This window comes from Lentinula edodes (assembly GCF_021015755.1).
Source record: "Lentinula edodes strain Le(Bin) 0899 ss11 chromosome Unknown C8R40scaffold_19, whole genome shotgun sequence".
Taxonomy (NCBI): Eukaryota; Fungi; Basidiomycota; class Agaricomycetes; order Agaricales; family Omphalotaceae; genus Lentinula; species Lentinula edodes.
Window position 1 is genome coordinate 189,552 of NW_025764325.1, and position 18,872 is coordinate 208,423.

Sequence of the window (18,872 nt, forward strand, 5' to 3'; positions counted from 1 at the left end):
GGACCTCCCTGGACCTCCTAGGAATCCCTCAAGGGTCACCATCCCATCGTTCCAGCCACTACTAGGTCATTCCCGTCCTCGGTCGCGGTTCCCGTAGCTCCCTTCGAGCTCCAGCCTGCTCCTAGCACGCTACAACATAAACCTCCACATACCAAAACCTACCCTAAGACCTATTTTGACCCAGGTCTTACAGAAATACAAGCTGCGTACTGGCTGTCCCACCGAAGAAGCGTCAAACCAGACAGTGAGCTCAGAGTTTCGAGGTTTTTCCAGACTCTTTGGAGCCCAGGTGATAGCTTCTTGCGAGGGTTAGCGTTCCAGCCGCTCGATGAAACAGGGAGAGTAGAAGCATCAAAGTTCTCGAGCTGGATGGGTGTAGCTCCTTTGGCTAGCTCGACGACGAAGGGCTTTACGCCCTTGCTAGCGCCGCGTCCAGCAGCTTCAGCAGCCCGTTTTGCGCGCGATCTTTCCGTAAGCTTTGCATACTTCTTGCGCTTCCGGGAGTTTGAGGGAGGGTTGTTGGATAGGTCGATTCGGGATGCTGGCTCTGCGCGCGCTTCTCCCTCGGCTTCACCTTCTCCAACTTCGTCTTCTCCATCCTCAAATTCTATTTCTCCGTCATCTAAAGACTCTCCGGCATCTTCAGCAGCCATGCGCGCGTCGTTATCGGCCTCCAGAGCAGAAGAAAGGTCGAAAGAAGGGAATTTTATGCGGCTTGTGGGAACACCATTGCCTGAGAGCAAAAGTTGTCAATCAGACTGATTCGTGAATTCAAGGGGGTTTTGTGATGAAGGTAACGACACCTTTGAGAACAAATTTTCAGCCAGCAGAGCCTTGCCTAGATGATGGGCTGGGCGTCTGTTGGCTGGGATGCTTGAGGCGGGAGAAGAGGGAATATAGGTATAGAACCACCCACCTGTATGGGAACCCATTTGAGGCAGAGAGCCGGCGCTGGATGCGGTGGGAGGAGCAAGAGGAGAAAACACAATCAACAGAGACGCGTGATGATTTCATTTAAGCACGCGCTCTGCCATGATGCCACTCAAGCGCGCGCTTCGTTTCTTTCAATTCCATTGCCTGTAATTCAACGTCCCAGCCATCCCAACAAAGCTTCGACCCAATATTCATGTCCGGAACCCCTCACACACTCTTACTTGCCTTTATATCTCCCATCTCTGCCTTTCTCGACGTTCTTTTACACCCAACTCACCCAACAAGCTCTGCTTCAGAGCCGTTCAAACAACTATTTGTTTGCATTCTTCCAGCCTGATAGGCTTTCAGATCATACAGGAAGAGCCCTTTGCGAATACGACATCTTCAGCTCATAGGTGCGTAGCCTCCTTTTCATTGCTTTATCCAAGTTTGATAGGTACCCTCAGGGTGCCCCTCCGGTTTCCTTGTCATCTAACGCGCCGCCGTTCCCGCAATTTCTTCACCTGTTCATCCCCCAATCTCAAGGCAACACCATCTGCACAAACTCCAGCCCCATCTGCCATTTTTAACCGCCTACTCGCACCTTCACCAAAACTTTGCACCGCTGCGCCGAAACGTATCAACAACGTCAGGTTTCCTTCTGTTGCTATACCCTTGAACCACGAACCACCACCGGTAGCTTCACTCCTCTCAACACGACACGGTTTGCATGCAATTCGGACGGCGACCTCTTTTCCGTTGTTTCGAACACGGGAATATGGTGCCCTCAGCATATCCCTCCAGTCTTCCTTACCGCTTCCCGTGCCGCTGTTTGAGCAACGGATCCACCAATCAACCAGTCAATCTCAAAGAGAACTTGTCAAATTCAAACCCCTATATTGCTGATACCAGCCCTCCGATACCTGCTCACTGGACGATCAGGCGTCTCATTTCTTCCACAAAACACACCTGCCTCTACTTCGTCTTCCTAACAGAACAAGTGTTGCTCCAACCGGGCTCGAGCTTCGCTATGGCGACGAGCAGGAGGCGAAATGGTGAGGAGAAGGATGCGAGATGGCGGGAAGCAGGAGGCGATGTGGCGAGGAGAAGGAGGCGAGGTGGTGGGGAAGGGTGACAACAGGCCATTAGATTACGCCGTAAAATCTCCCTTCGAAATACGGTGTTTTGAGGACGCCTGTTCAGTTTTCGTTACCCCGTCCGTGTCAACCTCTACCTGATCACCGCTACTACGGCCATGCCAAGCTTGTTTAACACCACCTTATTCTTGTTTTGCCTTCTCAGGTCACATCAGTCTGTTAGGTTGGCATTCTTGGGCGTGTAAAGCACCCTCACAACCTCAAGCTATGTCTCCCACACCTACAGCATGCTCATCGAGTATGCACTGCTACCTGTCCATCAGAGGACGGATCGATTCCGTACCCGAATTGACTGCCAGCCTTGTTTTGCCTCGAGCTGTAGCCATAGTTTTCTCGGTAACGAGCTTGCCTCGTTTTTGTGTGAAAGAGAAAGGAAGGAATATAATGTGCACTTCAACCAACCAATCTAATACACAATATGCGAGTTCACTGCTATCAAATTTATTTAATAGCAAGGGGTAGCGTTGGCAAAGGTTCCGCAAAGCTTTGAAAGCTAAGTAAGAAGCTTTGATCAATCAATTTGAATCGTTCTAAGGATTCGATATATTCCTTTGATCAAGGTAGATTCAGCACGATTTGTGCTTTGGTTTGTATTGATTTGGGTATATCAAGAATTGGGGGTTTGAATCAAAGCAAATTAAAACCGAAACACACAGACCCCTACGGAGGGCTAGAACTATGTGCTGGCACAACCACACAGCGCGATTTGCCCTTAAGACCAACGACTGATCCTAAGTTCGAAGGATATCCAACAACTGGATATACTTCTCGCAGTCACAAGGAGCAGAACACAACGTTCCTATACTCACAAGTGCCGGGCCCGAATGGCTGCTAGCGAAAAGGTTTCAGTCTGGCGGGAGTGTGTCTTTCCTTTTTACGGATTAGCACTGCAACGTCGTCCCAAAATCACTTGTATTCCAGATACATCGGATCACTATTTATACATACAGAATATAGAGTTGCACAGTACAATTAATTTAATACAATAAACGTTCGGAACCGCAAGGAAACTTCTACACTCGGTCAGATACCATTTAATTTGAATCTACATGTCCTTATTTGGCCCATATTGGTTCCAAGATTCTAGTATACCTCTAAACATAGGTAGGTACTTCGATATTCATTTAATTTAATTGTTTTAGAGAATGACTTGAATGGTGTTCAACTGTTATTGCTGTTTAACACTTACTTCGATCGTTTGTCACCTCGTCCGGAGGCAAATCAGCTCTCCTCGATTCTAATCCTATCAATCTGATTCATCTGGATTAAACTAATTGCTTCTCTCTTTCAACAGACACCCATTGTGCCTATACTCTATCAAGGGAGTTACACATAGTATTCATTTAATTGTGTTCTTCAATATTTTCTACGTCAGGACTCTTTGACATTCATTTGATATGTCTTCGGAGCCTCGCAGTACTTCGATCGTTCTTCTAGTCATTTTCCTCAACCATGCAACTTGATTGGTCTATTAGACTAAATCGCAGTCTTTTGGATTAATGCATGATCTCGTTCTAGAAGGAGTATTTGATAATTCCTGAGTTCTAGAAAGTCCTTTCGAGTCAACCCTCGGTTCATGGTCACTTGAGTAAGTTCTTCCAAACTCCTGCCAGTGTAAGGTCCAATAAGAATACCCTTGGTATGTCATACGTGAATGGTCATCCTTCGGATGTAGTCCGAGTCTGGTATAATCCTGCTTGACAAACAGGTAGACTGCTATCCGAAGGTAGTATCGGGGATGGGTAAACTAACCAACTTGTGGTAGTATGGGTATATGGTCCCTTCAACTTATTAGACTGATTCAGTATTGACTTTGACTGTCAATCTGGGTCCCAATTACAGTCCTCTTGATACAAATCTATACGTGAAAATGTCACAATTCACAGCATAGACGTCTAGCCAAAATTTAGGCGTGTCATCGGCAACTCACTCTCGCTGCTACAATATTCAGAAGAACTTCAGTATATACGTATAATACCTCCATAAATTGCATGCTGTGTTTTTCATGTGATCGTCTCTTTACCCCTCTATGAAAAAATAGGAGACCTTCTCAACCTCTTCCTTTCTTCCCTTGTTGCCTCGTTGCCAAAGAATCATGGGAGTAAGAGAACTTTGGCCTGTAAGTGCTTATGCCACAATACCACTTATCGACTCCGCTGACTTTGGATACAGCTTGTAGACAACTGTGCAACGACGTGCAAGCTTAGAGACTTTGTGGTCGAACATGGATTTATCAATGCACACCATGCCTCACGTACAGTTGTCATTGGTGTAGATGTCAGGCAAGTATAGTTTACATATATATGAATAACTGTGTTTACCACCTTTGCAGCTCGTTCTTGGATGGTTTCCGGGCTGCCGGAATGGCTGTAGGCCAGCTCCACAGCTCTAATCCAACGCTCACTCAGTTTTTCAAACTGTTATGTGCTTTATCAAGGGCTGGCGCTCACTGTATATTTGTCTATGACGGGAATGAACCGGCACAGATTAAACGAGGTCGTCAAGTTGTCACAAATGAATTGGACTACCTGAAGCAATCGAGAACATTAATTAAGCATTTTGGTTACCAGAGCCATCTGGTGTATTCCTTTTGTATGCATAAAGTAACAAGTACAAAGTAATAAAATCACAACAGGCTCCTGGTGAAGCAGAAGCCGAAATAGCTGCCATGCTCAAGCAGGGAATCATTGATACAGTGCTCTCCAAGGACAATGACATTTTTCCCCTTGGAGCTGTATCTGTCATGAATCTTGTGGTACCACGGTGAGTAACTAGTTTTAAACACTTATTTAGTAAAGTCCCAACAATCTGTTGTAGGGATAAATCGAAAGCTCAAAGATCCTGGCAAGAATTGACTGTCTGTGTTTACCCTGTTAGAGCCATGGGGTTATCCCAAGGGGCATTCATTCTGATTGCACTGCTTCTCCGCAATGATCTTGGCTCCAGAGTAAACGGAATTGGGCCTCAATCCGCTTTTCGCCTTGCTCAGAGCGGTTTCGGTGATATTCTTCTTGACGCCTACCAATCCTTCAATTCAAAGACCCAACAACTTACTCAGGCCTGCCAGAAACTGAACGATGACATGGTGTTTGAAATGAAGTACAACAAGAAAGGTAAAATGGGCATTTGTAGCCCTACGTGAGCCAAGATACTTCAGGATTCCAATTTTCCTACGCATGAAGATCTTGAGGTCTTAGGTACCTTCCTTAATCCCATCACTAGTTATTCCAAAGGGCTTCGTGTATCACCCTCCCTCGGGCTACTCACACTGCCTAACATTAGTGGAATTGTAGCATTCTGTACCGAACACTTTGCTTGGTCTCCGAAGCTTATGTTAGAACATTTTCACCACAATCTTTGGCCCGGAGTTATTATCTGAATGTTTTCTTCTGTACGTATTTCCATACATCGGAGTGACATGCTTACAACACCTACTGACGATTTACGATTTTTGTCAGAAATACATTGCCTACAACCCTAAAAACTCCGAATTTCTAGTTCCCCCGCCTCCAGAGCGAATTCGAGACAGACAGAACAGGGAACGCTTATGTACCTACCCTTTTGACTACAATCCTAAGCAAAAATGCCCTGGAGTTTCCACCAAAAAACGCAGATGAAATCATTCCAATCATTTTCAGTACGGCGTTTTTTATTCAACTCACTGGTCTCAATTCTGCCATTGCAAAAAGTCGGAGAGTTGAAGTTCCCGTTGCCATGATCGCTGTGGCTACAAATAATGTAGACAAGGTCATCAATCTCCACCAATTGATTGGTAGGTAGTTTCAACGTCCCTTGCATATTATCTTGGCTTTAATTCACCATTACTTGCAGGTCCCCGTCTGCCTAAGATGCTCACTCAGAACCCAGGCATGGTTTTAGAAGCTCCGGGTAAGCTCATGGCGTCTTCTGTTCAAATTGATGCTTCAATTGAGTCTAGGTAGCCGTAGTTTACTTGAGCTTCCATTGAAGCGAAAGCAGAGCGAGTTCATTGCTGGAAGCAGCTTCAAGTGCAGTTGTTCTGGCAGTAAATATCTAGGTCTCATCGAGCTTACTGATAGCGAAGATGAGCTTGTTTAAAAATTGCACCATTGTTATTCATTAGAATTTCACAATATAATGTCAAGTTAGCTCTACCTTGTATGCTGCAATTCAGTATGTACATAGTGGTTGAGGTAGACACTGGGTAGATGGCAAGAAATAGTACAATCTGGCGCATAATAGTAACCTGATATCTCCGTAGGCATTGTCTTTTTTGCCTGCTCAATAAACTTCGCAATCTTAATGGCAGGGAGAAAAAGCTGAAGAGACGAGATTGCTAGAATAAAAAGATGATAGCACAGAGATCATACAGACGATGCACCACTAGATGCACATAACATTGCTTAATACGATTGTTCTGACCCTTTGAGATTAGTAGATCCTTGAATTACTTACTCAATGGACAGGGTGTTATGCGCGCTGTTACATATAAGATTCGGTTGAACATAGCTGACATCTAAGCAGCAGCGCTCATAGCCTCCCCTCCTGGCTGCCTCACAACATATGTATACCATTTCCACGACGGGCTTTCTATTACATACGTAGTCGCGTCCCCTCATTCCCTCACAGGTCTCCTTACCCTCATTCCCTCACAGGTCTCCTTACATTCATACTCTCACATCTTCAAACTCCATCTCCTGCTCCTTCACTGTCCTGTCCACCTGTCCACATAATCACATTATGCAATCTCGACTGTGAGTTCTCTAGCTTATGTTTTCTCTAGCTTATATTTTCTTGCTCAATTTGTGTCTTGGATGGTACAATTATTTTGCTCCCGCCGCCGTCGATTGCCCGCTCGTTGTCCGGAGCGCGTGGATCCGTCGGGTGATGCAGTGCAGTCCCTAAAGGGGAACTGTCATTACGCATCAGGTCACATCCCGTAACGATACGTTATTTGATGTGACCTTCATTGTCTTTTCCGTTGGTCTTAATTGCACTTCTCTCGTGGATAAGACAGTTCTGTCACGTCCGGTTGACAGGGCCGGTCGGATTTGATCGGCCATATACGATTCCATTTTTCGGCTCTAGGCTGTTTTGTATTTTTGATTAGATGATGTAATGGATTGAATCCGTACGGATTCGTTCCCACCGTTTCTTCGCCGGTCGTTGACCGTGTCCCCCACTCACTTTTCAACCATGTATTGATGACGTTTCGCTCGGCCCTGGTAGGTCGATCAAAAATGCTGCTGACGTCGGCTTGCAATTGCCGCCGCTCCTTGTTACCACCAACAATGACGTCGACACCAATTCCCGCTCTCTTTCTTTCTTGCTCAACTCTCTAGGCTCACAGTGGACCAGTTTTGTGCTAGTCGCCATACTCGTTGCACCTATTTATCATTTTCGAGGCTACTTCCATGTTATGGACATCGATGAACCTGACACACTCTCTGCTGCTACTGATCCACCACCCTCTTCACCACCCTCTTCTCCAGGCATCCTTTCAAATTTCTCATCGGACATTGAGCTTGTTGACCTCGGCAGTGAAGAATTTCGCATACGCCGTCCACCGGGACCACAACCTGCTCATACAATTGCACTTCCGGTATACAACCACGACGTTTTTGAAGTTGAATATGTCAATATGTGAGTCTTCACTTCACCCCGGTGGTCCGTATCCTTCCTTTGTTTCCTCACTTCATTCATCAACAGCTACATCATGAAATGTGCATCCCTGGTTCAGCTCTGCAAGACAAATAAGCTTGGTGTTGCAGGCAAGAAGGTTGAACTGCAGGAAAAGCTTGTTGCGTTTAGTGAAAATATGGTCCGGTGGAAATCGTACGTCCCTGCTATCTTTTTCCTACCCTATCACTGAAAAACTCGAACCTGCAAGTCTTATTGCAGGCGCAAGACGTTCTCACCGTGGCATCCGGGACAACAAACTCACCGCAGCTTCCACCAAGGAGACAACAAGTATCTTGGCGCCGACAAAAAAGCCGAAGAAGCTCAAAGGCTCAGCTTTACGAAGGATCACAATGATGGGTTTGAATTCAGATGGTACAAGTAATTCCCCTGTGCAACGTTCAAAGGATATGCGCACGCTGGCTGAGCAAGAAGCACTTTTACGATGGGTAAGCGCGGTAATAGTTGGCTCGATTATAACAACACTAAGTCAAATATAGGCTGACGAGTATTATGCTGCTCATCCTTATGTTCTGCACGAGGATGTTCTGAAGGAGCTCAAGGCTGAGAGCGATGCTCAAGTGAATTCCGTATGTGTTTTCTATATCTAGGTCTCAGCTTCGATGAAATAGGTGACCCTTTTCAGCCGGCCCTAATCACTGAGTACATGCATTCGACGCATGAACAAATTACGGGGCTCTCATCCATTGTAGGCACAGTTGTCAACATGCTTGCTCAAAGTATGCCTGCTTTAGCCCCGCTCGAACCCCAGATTGCATCCATCCCTCCATTATCTGCCGTTACGCCCCATCCACCTCCATCTCTGCCCCCATTTGCCTTCACATTTGCGCCTCTGCCGACACTTGCACATCGACCTACATCCGCAGCATTGGCATCTGCACCTGCACCTGCACCTGTACCTATGCCTGCGTTGACATCCATGCCTACACCTACACCTGTGCCTGCAGCTCCGCCTACATCCGCGTCCGTATTCGTGCCTCCGTTTACACCCATGCCTGCAGCTCTGCCTACGTCTGCGCCAGTGTTTGTGCCTCCGTTTACATCTACATCTACATCTACATCTGCAACGGTGTCTGCGCCTCCATTTACATCCACGCCTGCACCTCTGCCTCTGTCTGCATCAGTGTTCACGCCTCTGTTTACATCTACACCTGCACCTACACCTGCACCTCTGCCTATATCCGCGTCATCTGCGTCAGTGTTTGCGCATGCACCTGCACCTCCCTCGACATTTACCTCAATCCCATTGCCTCCGTCGTACAAACCATTGTCCAATACAAGTCTGACACTCACAACAAATAATGCAGGTATGCATTGGTCAGAATGTGCATGATCATGCTTTACTGAATTATTGATTATCATTAGATCTGTCGGGTAACGACGTGATAATGAGTGATTCGTCGGCTCTCCCATCAAAGCTCCGGAAAGCCCATAAAAGCATTGGAGATAAAACATTTGAACTTATTCTTGCTAATCACCAGTGACTTAGCTTTTGTTATCTTGATATACCGGAGCCATCATTACAGCTGAGCTTTGCAAATGATATAGCCCGGTTGGATCACATCTGGGATGATGCAGGACCAAACTGGGATCCCAAGGATTGTGCAACAGTCTCTAGCATCAAAGGTGTTCCAGTCGCACTTCGCTACTGGCAAGAAATCTACAAGGGGAAGAAGGACCAGAGATGGGATGGGATTAAGGGGAGTTGGTCAGAATGGCGGGTAAGTGGTGTCTATATCGTCTTCATTCTGTTTTGCTCATGATAAACAGTACTTTGCCGAGCGATATCATTCCAGTACCCCTGAAGAATTTTGGTTGGAGTTCCAGACGGATGCGGGGCAGCCATTAAAATGGACTGCGATTCTTGAACGCTTGCGGAACTTGCAAGTAGCTCGTGACCAAGAATTGGCTGCCCGGGCGAGAGCAGAGTATGGGCCAAGGTTTGACGAGGTATTTTCCCATTGTGGTAAAGTAATGTCAAAGAGCTCTTCCATTGCTAGCCATTATCTATCTTTGGCTCAACGTTGACTGCTTTATATATGTGTCTCTCTTCACTAGTGAACCATCTTAGTATATATAGCTTCAAATAACCATTGCAATGTTTTTACTTGGCATTTTGAACGTCCAAAATGAGAAAATAATTTAGCTACAATGGCAAGAACGATTACAAGTAGGGCATACAGTAGTAGGTTTACGGTGCATATTGAAAAAATCATAACGGTTTACAGTAGGATTGTCGTTCCATGAAATTAGGTACTTTACTATTGTGAGGTGAGTAAACTCTTGACTCCAGCCGCCCCATTCGCAGATTTGTCTCAATGGCCATCAACGTTCTACTGACAACCATTGGCATCCCCCATGACGGAAAGAATGAGTCCCATATGGAAAGTAATCAGTTCCTATATCAATAAGATTGTTGCAAAACATCTCAAGAAACTGCCCAGATGTCTGATAGTAACACCAATAAGCTGAATATATAAGAAACAACATTCACACTTACCATTGGCTCATTTTCTTCTGCAATGCGATCATTCTGGCGAATTTTCCTGAACAAATAACCTGTCCTAATCCGCGAGAAATGTAGCCATTTTGAAAAGGCCCGAACAGGGCATAGATGGGCATACTGTCTTGGCATCTCATGAAGAATAAAAGGTTTTATATCTGGTGGTGGTGAGTAACTAGAGACTGGCTTTAAGGAAGATTCACGTACCTCCAAATTGACTAGTTTTTCGAAATGGAAGGGTGAGTGTTAACGTTACCACCCCTGTCTTTGGGTCCTTCTCAATTACAATATCGTGGACTTGAATCTTCAGCAATTCATCAATTCGGAGGAGATTACAGAATGCCAGGGTGTAGCCCAAATGAAGAAGTGCACGAGCGCAACATCCTCCCCAGTCTGTTGGATCTTTAGGGGCATTCCTAGCAGTAGGTTCATAGGGGCGAGGCTCAGCAAACTTGGGCTGGTTATTGAACTCAAACAAATCGGAAAGCAATGCTTAGAAAGCATTATTATTGCCCACAAAACATATCTGAGTAAACACCCACCGAGGTTACAGCTCGAGCACTGGTAGCAGTTTCTCCGATGAGTGTCTAGGAAAGAATAGTTCAGTCATTGTATAACTAAGTCCCTGTAGTGGGCATACTTTGCGTCGACGCAAACTTAGCATATAGCTAGTCAAAGTCTCTGAGACTGATGGGTTTCCAAGCATCTTTCCAGTATATTCACTTCGACGCCATGCGAGCATGCCCAAACCATGGATGCGCCCAAAACCAAATGTTGCTGCAGCTTGCATTTTTTGTGCATGTGTGAAGGTTGATCGTTCCTTTGACTTGTCCTTCTCTGTTCCATCTGTCACGAAGCGGCAGAGGCGGAGTGACTAGCGGAGCAGGAAGCGGGGTGACTAAACCAGACAGTGAGGCGGAGCGACTAAGCAGGTGAGTGAGGCGGAGCGACTAAGCGGAGCGGAGGCGAACTGGTCCCAGATAATGACAGAGATATATTGAGTATCGTAGTCATAGGTAATAATAAGTAAGCACATACCTGGTCCCAGATAATGACAGAGAGGTCAAGATAAGGGACCAGGCTGTGGAGGGTTGGCTATATATACATAATCTAGTCTGCGAGAAACAACGATGTAATACTGTACAGTTCAGGGGCAAGGAAGGAGGCGGAAGCCGATAGAAAGAGAAGGTGGGTCAGGTGGATCAGTAATAGATAGATCAGTAATCGATGGAGATTGACAGCGATGGGATGATGTATTGTACAAGTAAAGGCGTCGAGACGGTGAGAAAGGGAAAATGATAGGGGCTGCGTACTTTATGACATTACCCCCCTCCTTATGACCATTGCCCTCGATGGTCAAGGTTTTGCCGCTGTCGGATGTTTTTTGTGAAAGGCCCGAACAATTTTTGGTGCCCGGCTGAGGTTGGGTGCGGGTTCCCAAGAGTTGTGTCCTGCATCGTAACCTTTCCATTTTACTAGATATTCCAACTTCTTCCATCGTACCCGACTGTCCAAGATCTCCTCCACTTCATATTCCGGTTCATCTTCATCTTCTAAGTACACCGGCTCTGGTGGTGTTGGTATTTCGCCATTGATGGGGTTACCTTTCCATGGATATAGTTTGTCGACATGGAAGACAGGATGAAGGCGGTCTAATGACAAGGGAAGGTCAAGGCGGTAATCCAGAGGTCCGACTTTCTCCAGAATACGGTAAGGTCCTAGCTGTCGGTCTCCTAGTTTTTCACTGGATAGCTGCAGGTTAATGTCCTCCGCACTTAGCCAAACTAGGTCCCCAACTTTGAATTGATGCGCTTTTCGCTTCCCACGTTCGTATCCCTCCTTTTGTTGCTTCTTTCCTAGATGTAAGGCAGCTCCAGCATCCTGTCGCGCTTCTCGGAGAATCCGTATGCGGTCATCCACCGCTGGAATGCCGCTGCGTTGACCAACCGGGATATTGAACAGGGGAAGGTATCCGTAGGTTAACTCGAATGGGGACATGCCTAGGGCCGAGTGAGTCCGCGAGTTAATCACAAACTCCGCCATGGGGAGGTGTTCTGCCCAGTCATCTTGTCGTCGTCCCACATAGAGGCGGATGTATTTTTCCACTTCCTGATTTGCGCGTTCAGTTTGGCCATTGGACTGAGGACGATATCCGGAGGTTAGATCTGATTTAATTCCCAGTCTAGCGAGGAGGGATCGCATGAGTTTAGCTGCGAACTGAGGTCCGCGGTCGGATTTGAAGTGGAGGGGAAGACCATGGAGACGGAAGATTTCTCGGTAATAGATATCGGCGACACCTTCGGCTGTAATGGAGCTGGTGCAAGGAATAGCATGGATTTGTTTTCCATACAGGTCTGTACAGACCAAGACTGCGTCGTATCCCTGGGAGTTAGGCAATTGTGTTATCAGGTCGACCCCTACCTCTTCCCATAGGCCAGATGGTACATCCAGTGGTTGAGTCACAGCTCGTGGGTGCCGTTGGATCTTCTTGCGGGCGCAAATCTCGCATCCCTCCACGTATTTCTCCACAAAAGAACGCAGTGTCGGCCACCAGAAGTGGGTGCTGACCAGGTCAAGTGTCCCATGTAATCCGGGATGTCCAGCAGTTGGATGATCATGGCATTGACGGAGTACCTCGGTGCGTAGATTGTTGTCTGCTGGTACATATACCCGGCCCCGGTAATAGACCAACCCGTTGTCCTCCTCCCATTCAGCTATCCCATTGGCCAAGCGTTGTAACCCGTGCTTCTTGACTGTTTCCAGACCTTCCAGTACTTGTGCTTCCCGTTCTGAGGCTTTCCGAATACGATCCTCTAGGGGGTTCCGTAGGATTGAAGCGGCGATTTTGGTGAAGTGGCCAGGTTTAAGGACGGTCTGTTGCTGGTTGTCATCGCTATCTGATACATGATGTACTGCCATACGAGAAAGGGCATCAGCTTGGGTGTTTACTCGGCCAGGACGGTGGATCATATGAAAATCAAACCGTGATAGATAGAGGGCCCATCGGGCTTGTCGACGGGTAAGGTCTTGTGCTGTGCGCCAGAATTCGAGGTTGGAGTGGTCGGTGATAATGTCAAATGGTTGTGGAAGTCCTTCCAGGAAATTCCTCCAGTCCTTCAATGCTTCAATAATGGCAAGCATCTCCCGATCATATATTTCATAGTTCCGTTCTGCTGGCTGCATGGATGCCGATCTGAAGGCTACTGGGTGCCACTGACCATCGTCTTGCTTCTGCATGAGGGCGCCTCCCGTAGCAAAGCCTGATGCGTCTACCTCAATTCGAGTGGGCCGATCTGGCGCCCATAGAGCAAGGATTGGTGCGGAGATGAAGGCCCCTCGAAGGGTGTCAAATGCCTCCTGTTGTGTACCAGTCCAGTTAAAGGTGGTATCCTTCTTGGTTAGGTCGTTCAAAGGTCGAGCTATTCTTGCAAAATTTCGGATAAAGCGCCGGTAGAAGTTTGCAAACCCCAAAAATCCTCGCAGTTCCCGGAGGTTGGTAGGGACTGGCCAGTCACGAACAGCCGCTACTTTGACCGGATCCATTCTCACCTCCCCTTCTGAAATGATAAGTCCCAGGTATTCGATCTGTTGCTGTTCAAATTCACACTTCTCTGGGCGCAAATAGAGGTCGTGCTTTTCTAGTCGCGTTAATACTTCCCGTACCACTTGTCGGTGTTCCTTGAGGTCGTTACTGAATATGAGGATGTCGTCTAGGTAGACTGCCACCTTGCCAGCTGCAATGAGATCAGCAAATATCGCATTCATAAGTGCTTGGAATGTGGCAGGGGAATTCGTGAGACCGAAGAACATAACCTTAGGCTCGAACAAGCCCCGAGTTGTTGCAAATGCGCCTTTCCATTCATGCCCCTTCTTAATCCGCACATTATTGTAGCCCCAGCGAACGTCAAACTTGGTGAAATATCGCGCTCCCTGAAGCCGGCTAATGATATCAGCAACTAATGGGAGAGGGTATCGGTTCTTCACAGTATACTCATTCAGTTTCCGGTAGTCCTGTACGAAACGGAGTTTCCCATCCTTTTTCTTCACGAAGAAGACTGGAGATGAGATGGGTGACTTCGAGGGAACGATGTAGCCTTTCCGTAGGTTTTCTTCTAGAAAGCGGTCGAGTTCCTCCTGCTCGTTCAAGGACATTGGGTAGATCTTTGTCCGCATGGTTGCTGGTGCTCCGGGTACAAGATCAATAGCGTGATCCCAGGGCTGATGGGCAGGTAATCGCTCAGAGGCAGATTCGGAGAAAACCTTCTTGAAGTCTCGGTACTGCTCAGGGACCATCTCCTCAAAGGTTTTAATGGGTTTATCGCGGTTAGCCTCCTCTGCTAGTTGTTGAGAATATGTGAACCCTGCTGAGCACCATACTTCCTCTGTTTGTTCTTCCAATATCCCCGCTTTCACCCATGCCCGACGCGTTTTGTGATTGGCTCGTATTCGGTGTATTGGGGATTCCTCCATTGCTGTTATGATTTCATTCTCCTCTAGGTCTGCCTCAGTGTGATTGGGTTCACGTTGGGATCCTTCGTTCAGGAGTTCCTGGATTGGACTATCGGTAGTAGACGCCACTAGGTGAGGGTGTGAAGTCTGCTCATCTTCTACTTCCTCTATATGTACCCGGGGTGGCTTTACTGAAAGTCGTCCCTTCTCCCAGTCAATCTCTGGATTTACCTTCCGTAGCCAGGGGAGTCCGAGAATAATATCCTCTCCTCCTAAGTTTGTGATCAGGAAATCCATCCATCGCTCCTGGTTATCCACTGTGAGTGCTAAGCGTGCAAAGTGGGTGATTCGCCCGGCTCGGTTAGGTGTACCATCGATATTGAATACATCGATTGGTTTATGGAGGGGTGCGCAGGTTACGTGATTTCTGGTGGCAAAGTCTTGGTTTAAAAACAGGGCGGTAGCTCCACAGTCTACCATGGCTGCGGTTGTTATACTATGGTTCCTTCCTCTCAGTTTCGCATGAATTCGGAAATGTGGGGAGCTGGAATTTAATTCCCAAATAGATGATATTGTACATGATGGGAGCGAGTCATACGAAGAGGTAGCGAACATAGTAAACTGATTATGGGGTACTCTCGGTGCAGCCGGAGCGGGTACCCTCTTTAAAAACCCTGCTGAAAACCAGAGGACGGAGGAGACATGGCATTAGCACGGTCCAACAATTCCCTTATTTGTCCAATTTGGGTGGAGAAGTCCTGATTAGCGGGGCTCGGTATAGCAGGTCCAGCGACAGGTGTTGGGATTGAGGCGGCAATCTGAACTGATTCGTTTGGGAATAAGGTAAATGGTGCCGCCGTGGCTGAGATCTGCTGACAGCGAGGCTGTTGGCGTCGGCCACGGTCGCGACTAAGTCCCATGAACTTGTCCTGACAGACGGATTCTAGGTGTCCCCGGCGTCCACAGTATCGGCAGGTAGTCTCCTTGTGTGGGCAATTCTGCTTAACATGGCCTTGAGCTCCACAACCAAAACATTGTCCGCGCATACGGGCAAGGAAGGCCTCCCTGCTATTCCCAGTGCTGGTATGAGTAGCATCAATGTCCATGGCGTGAGGGTCGGCAGGGGTAATGTGAGCAGTGTGTGCGGGAGCGTGTCCGGTGTTTCGGCCGGTCATGGTGGGATCATGCAGGTAGACATCCACCGATATGGCTCGTTTGATTGCCTCTTTCAAAGTCGGAGCGATTCCTTGGGCGATGTTTACGATGATAAGGTGTTGTCGGATCTCCGGAAGTAAGGCGGTGAAGAAGCGTTCCCGTAAATCAATATCAGACATTTCAGTCCGATCTCCGATATCCTTGAACTTCTGGGCAAATTCTGCAACTGTCTGCCCTTTACTTTGTCTGAGGTTCTTGATCTCGCTACGGGCTTCCATACCTGGGTCCATTGGTTCAAACCGCTGGCTAAATTCCTTCAAGAACGTATCCCAGTTTCCTCCGAAAGGGGGATTCTCTGCACTGAAGTGTAACAGATGGGGAGTTGCCCAATCTCCAGCACTTTCTGTGAAGAAGCCCAGGGCGGACTTGATAAGTTTAACTTGGCTCTTGGCGAGATCCGGTTGTTCTGACGCCCAATTTTGGAACTGAGCCATGAAGCGACGAGCTTCAGCACCATCTTTACCCTTGAAGACCTCGGGTTTGTTCATGCTTGACTTGGAGGATGAGCGTTCCTCCATGGCTGTAGCAAGGCTGGCTACTTGTCTGATGAGCTGAGCCATGAGATCCTCAGCAGAGGTATTTGGGGCGGGCGGGACAGGAGTCGACATGATGGGAGTAGGCAATCGGGGTTGGGGAATTGGCAGGAAGGTTATATTGCTCACAGTGAGTGGCTCTCGGATCGAGTTCGAAAGGGCGTTGGGGCAAGGTTGAGACTGGCAATCACGCCAAGTATCGTTGTTGTTGTGGGCGTGAGCTTGGTCTCTGGGGTCAAGTGCGTGCGGGAGTGTGGAGCAGTCTATACTGGCAGCAGGTGTTTCAGAATCGGGCGGGACTGGGGAAGACGTGGTGTCTACGGATCCTGCAAGGACAACCTTATCGGTAGGCTGTCAGTGCAGTAATGGATCTTGACCTAATGTCACGAAGCGGCAGAGGCGGAGTGACTAGCGGAGCAGGAAGCGGGGTGACTAAACCAGACAGTGAGGCGGAGCGACTAAGCAGGTGAGTGAGGCGGAGCGACTAAGCGGAGCGGAGGCGGAGCGACTAAGCGGAGCGGAGGCGAACTGGTCCCAGATAATGACAGAGATATATTGAGTATCGTAGTCATAGGTAATAATAAGTAAGCACATACCTGGTCCCAGATAATGACAGAGAGGTCAAGATAAGGGACCAGGCTGTGGAGGGTTGGCTATATATACATAATCTAGTCTGCGAGAAACAACGATGTAATACTGTACAGTTCAGGGGCAAGGAAGGAGGCGGAAGCCGATAGAAAGAGAAGGTGGGTCAGGTGGATCAGTAATAGATAGATCAGTAATCGATGGAGATTGACAGCGATGGGATGATGTATTGTACAAGTAAAGGCGTCGAGACGGTGAGAAAGGGAAAATGATAGGGGCTGCGTACTTTATGACACCATCAAGGTTGATTTCGTCGCAGCTGTAAACATCAATTGGATAATCATTAGTAGCTCGGGGAATAGTGACTTACGATTCCATTATCCATGCAGCCAGATATTCAGCAGAATGAGAATGAGGATTTTTGCAAAAGAAAGGTGTTGTAGCCGGAACCATGTTCCGCACATGGACAAATTTCTCGCATTGGTTCATTAAACTAGGATATGACTGAGAGGACCATTCCGAGAGGAAAGAGCCCCTAACAACCTACCGGATGTACTCTTTGCTTGTTTTTTCAGAAACACCTTTCGATACCTCCTTGATGCTCTTCATCAATTCCGACAGGTCCATTGAACTATCATTTTCATCATCATTATCGTCATCTTCGGGAAGTTCTGTTGTAACATTGTCCTGCACTTCTTCGAGGTTATCGAGGATTTCAACAGCAGAGGAATGCTCCTTAATAGCAGCGAGAACACCTTTGTAAGCCTCAGTTGTGATAATAGGAGCCTCCGATGACACGCCTAAATTTTGGCTAGACGTCTATGCTGTGAATTGTGACATTTTCACGTATAGATTTGTATCAAGAGGACTGTAATTGAGACCCAGATTGACAGTCAAAGTCAATACTGAATCAGTCTAATAAGTTGAAGGGACCATATACCCATACTACCACAAGTTGGTTAGTTTACCCATCCCCGATACTACCTTCGGATAGCAGTCTACCTGTTTGTCAAGCAGGATTATACCAGACTCGGACTACATCCGAAGGATGACCATTCACGTATGACATACCAAGGGTATTCTTATTGGACCTTACACTGGCAGGAGTTTGGAAGAACTTACTCAAGTGACCATGAACCGAGGGTTGACTCGAAAGGACTTTCTAGAACTCAGGAATTATCAAATACTCCTTCTAGAACGAGATCATGCATTAATCCAAAAGACTGCGATTTAGTCTAATAGACCAATCAAGTTGCATGGTTGAGGAAAATGACTAGAAGAACGATCGAAGTACTGCGAGGCTCCGAAGACATATCAAATGAATGTCAAAGAGTCCTGACGTAGAAAATATTGAAGAACACAATTAAATGAATACTATGTGTAACTCCCTTGATAGAGTATAGGCACAATGGGTGTCTGTTGAAAGAGAGAAGCAATTAGTTTAATCCAGATGAATCAGATTGATAGGATTAGAATCGAGGAGAGCTGATTTGCCTCCGGACGAGGTGACAAACGATCGAAGTAAGTGTTAAACAGCAATAACAGTTGAACACCATTCAAGTCATTCTCTAAAACAATTAAATTAAATGAATATCGAAGTACCTACCTATGTTTAGAGGTATACTAGAATCTTGGAACCAATATGGGCCAAATAAGGACATGTAGATTCAAATTAAATGGTATCTGACCGAGTGTAGAAGTTTCCTTGCGGTTCCGAACGTTTATTGTATTAAATTAATTGTACTGTGCAACTCTATATTCTGTATGTATAAATAGTGATCCGATGTATCTGGAATACAAGTGATTTTGGGACGACGTTGCAGTGCTAATCCGTAAAAA

General features: G+C 46.9%; 3 protein-coding genes across 3 annotated transcripts; 2 read left to right on the forward strand and 1 right to left on the reverse strand.

Annotated features, from left to right (window-relative positions):
* Positions 1-4,432: 4,432 nt before the first annotated feature.
* On the forward strand, positions 4,433-4,836 carry C8R40DRAFT_1046452 (PIN domain-like protein; the record flags this gene model as incomplete). Its single annotated transcript, XM_046224365.1, has 2 exons — positions 4,433-4,648; positions 4,705-4,836. The coding sequence occupies 2 exons, from the start codon at positions 4,433-4,435 to the stop codon at positions 4,834-4,836; spliced, it is 348 nt and encodes a 115-aa protein (XP_046085946.1).
* A 1,952-nt stretch (positions 4,837-6,788) lies between these two features.
* Positions 6,789-9,232, forward strand: C8R40DRAFT_1069774 (uncharacterized protein; the record flags this gene model as incomplete). The annotated part of the gene is made up of 6 exons (XM_046226152.1): positions 6,789-6,802; positions 7,278-7,691; positions 7,939-8,176; positions 8,228-8,317; positions 8,374-9,055; positions 9,114-9,232. 6 exons carry the CDS (start codon positions 6,789-6,791, stop codon positions 9,230-9,232), a joined length of 1,557 nt encoding a protein of 518 aa, XP_046085947.1.
* A 1,218-nt stretch (positions 9,233-10,450) lies between these two features.
* Positions 10,451-11,110, reverse strand: C8R40DRAFT_1046199 (uncharacterized protein; the record flags this gene model as incomplete). Its single annotated transcript, XM_046224356.1, has 3 exons — positions 10,451-10,743; positions 10,769-10,838; positions 10,892-11,110. Coding segments are annotated over 3 exons (582 nt in total), but the record flags the coding sequence as incomplete, so codon positions are not given.
* Between the last annotated feature and the right edge of the window lie 7,762 nt (positions 11,111-18,872).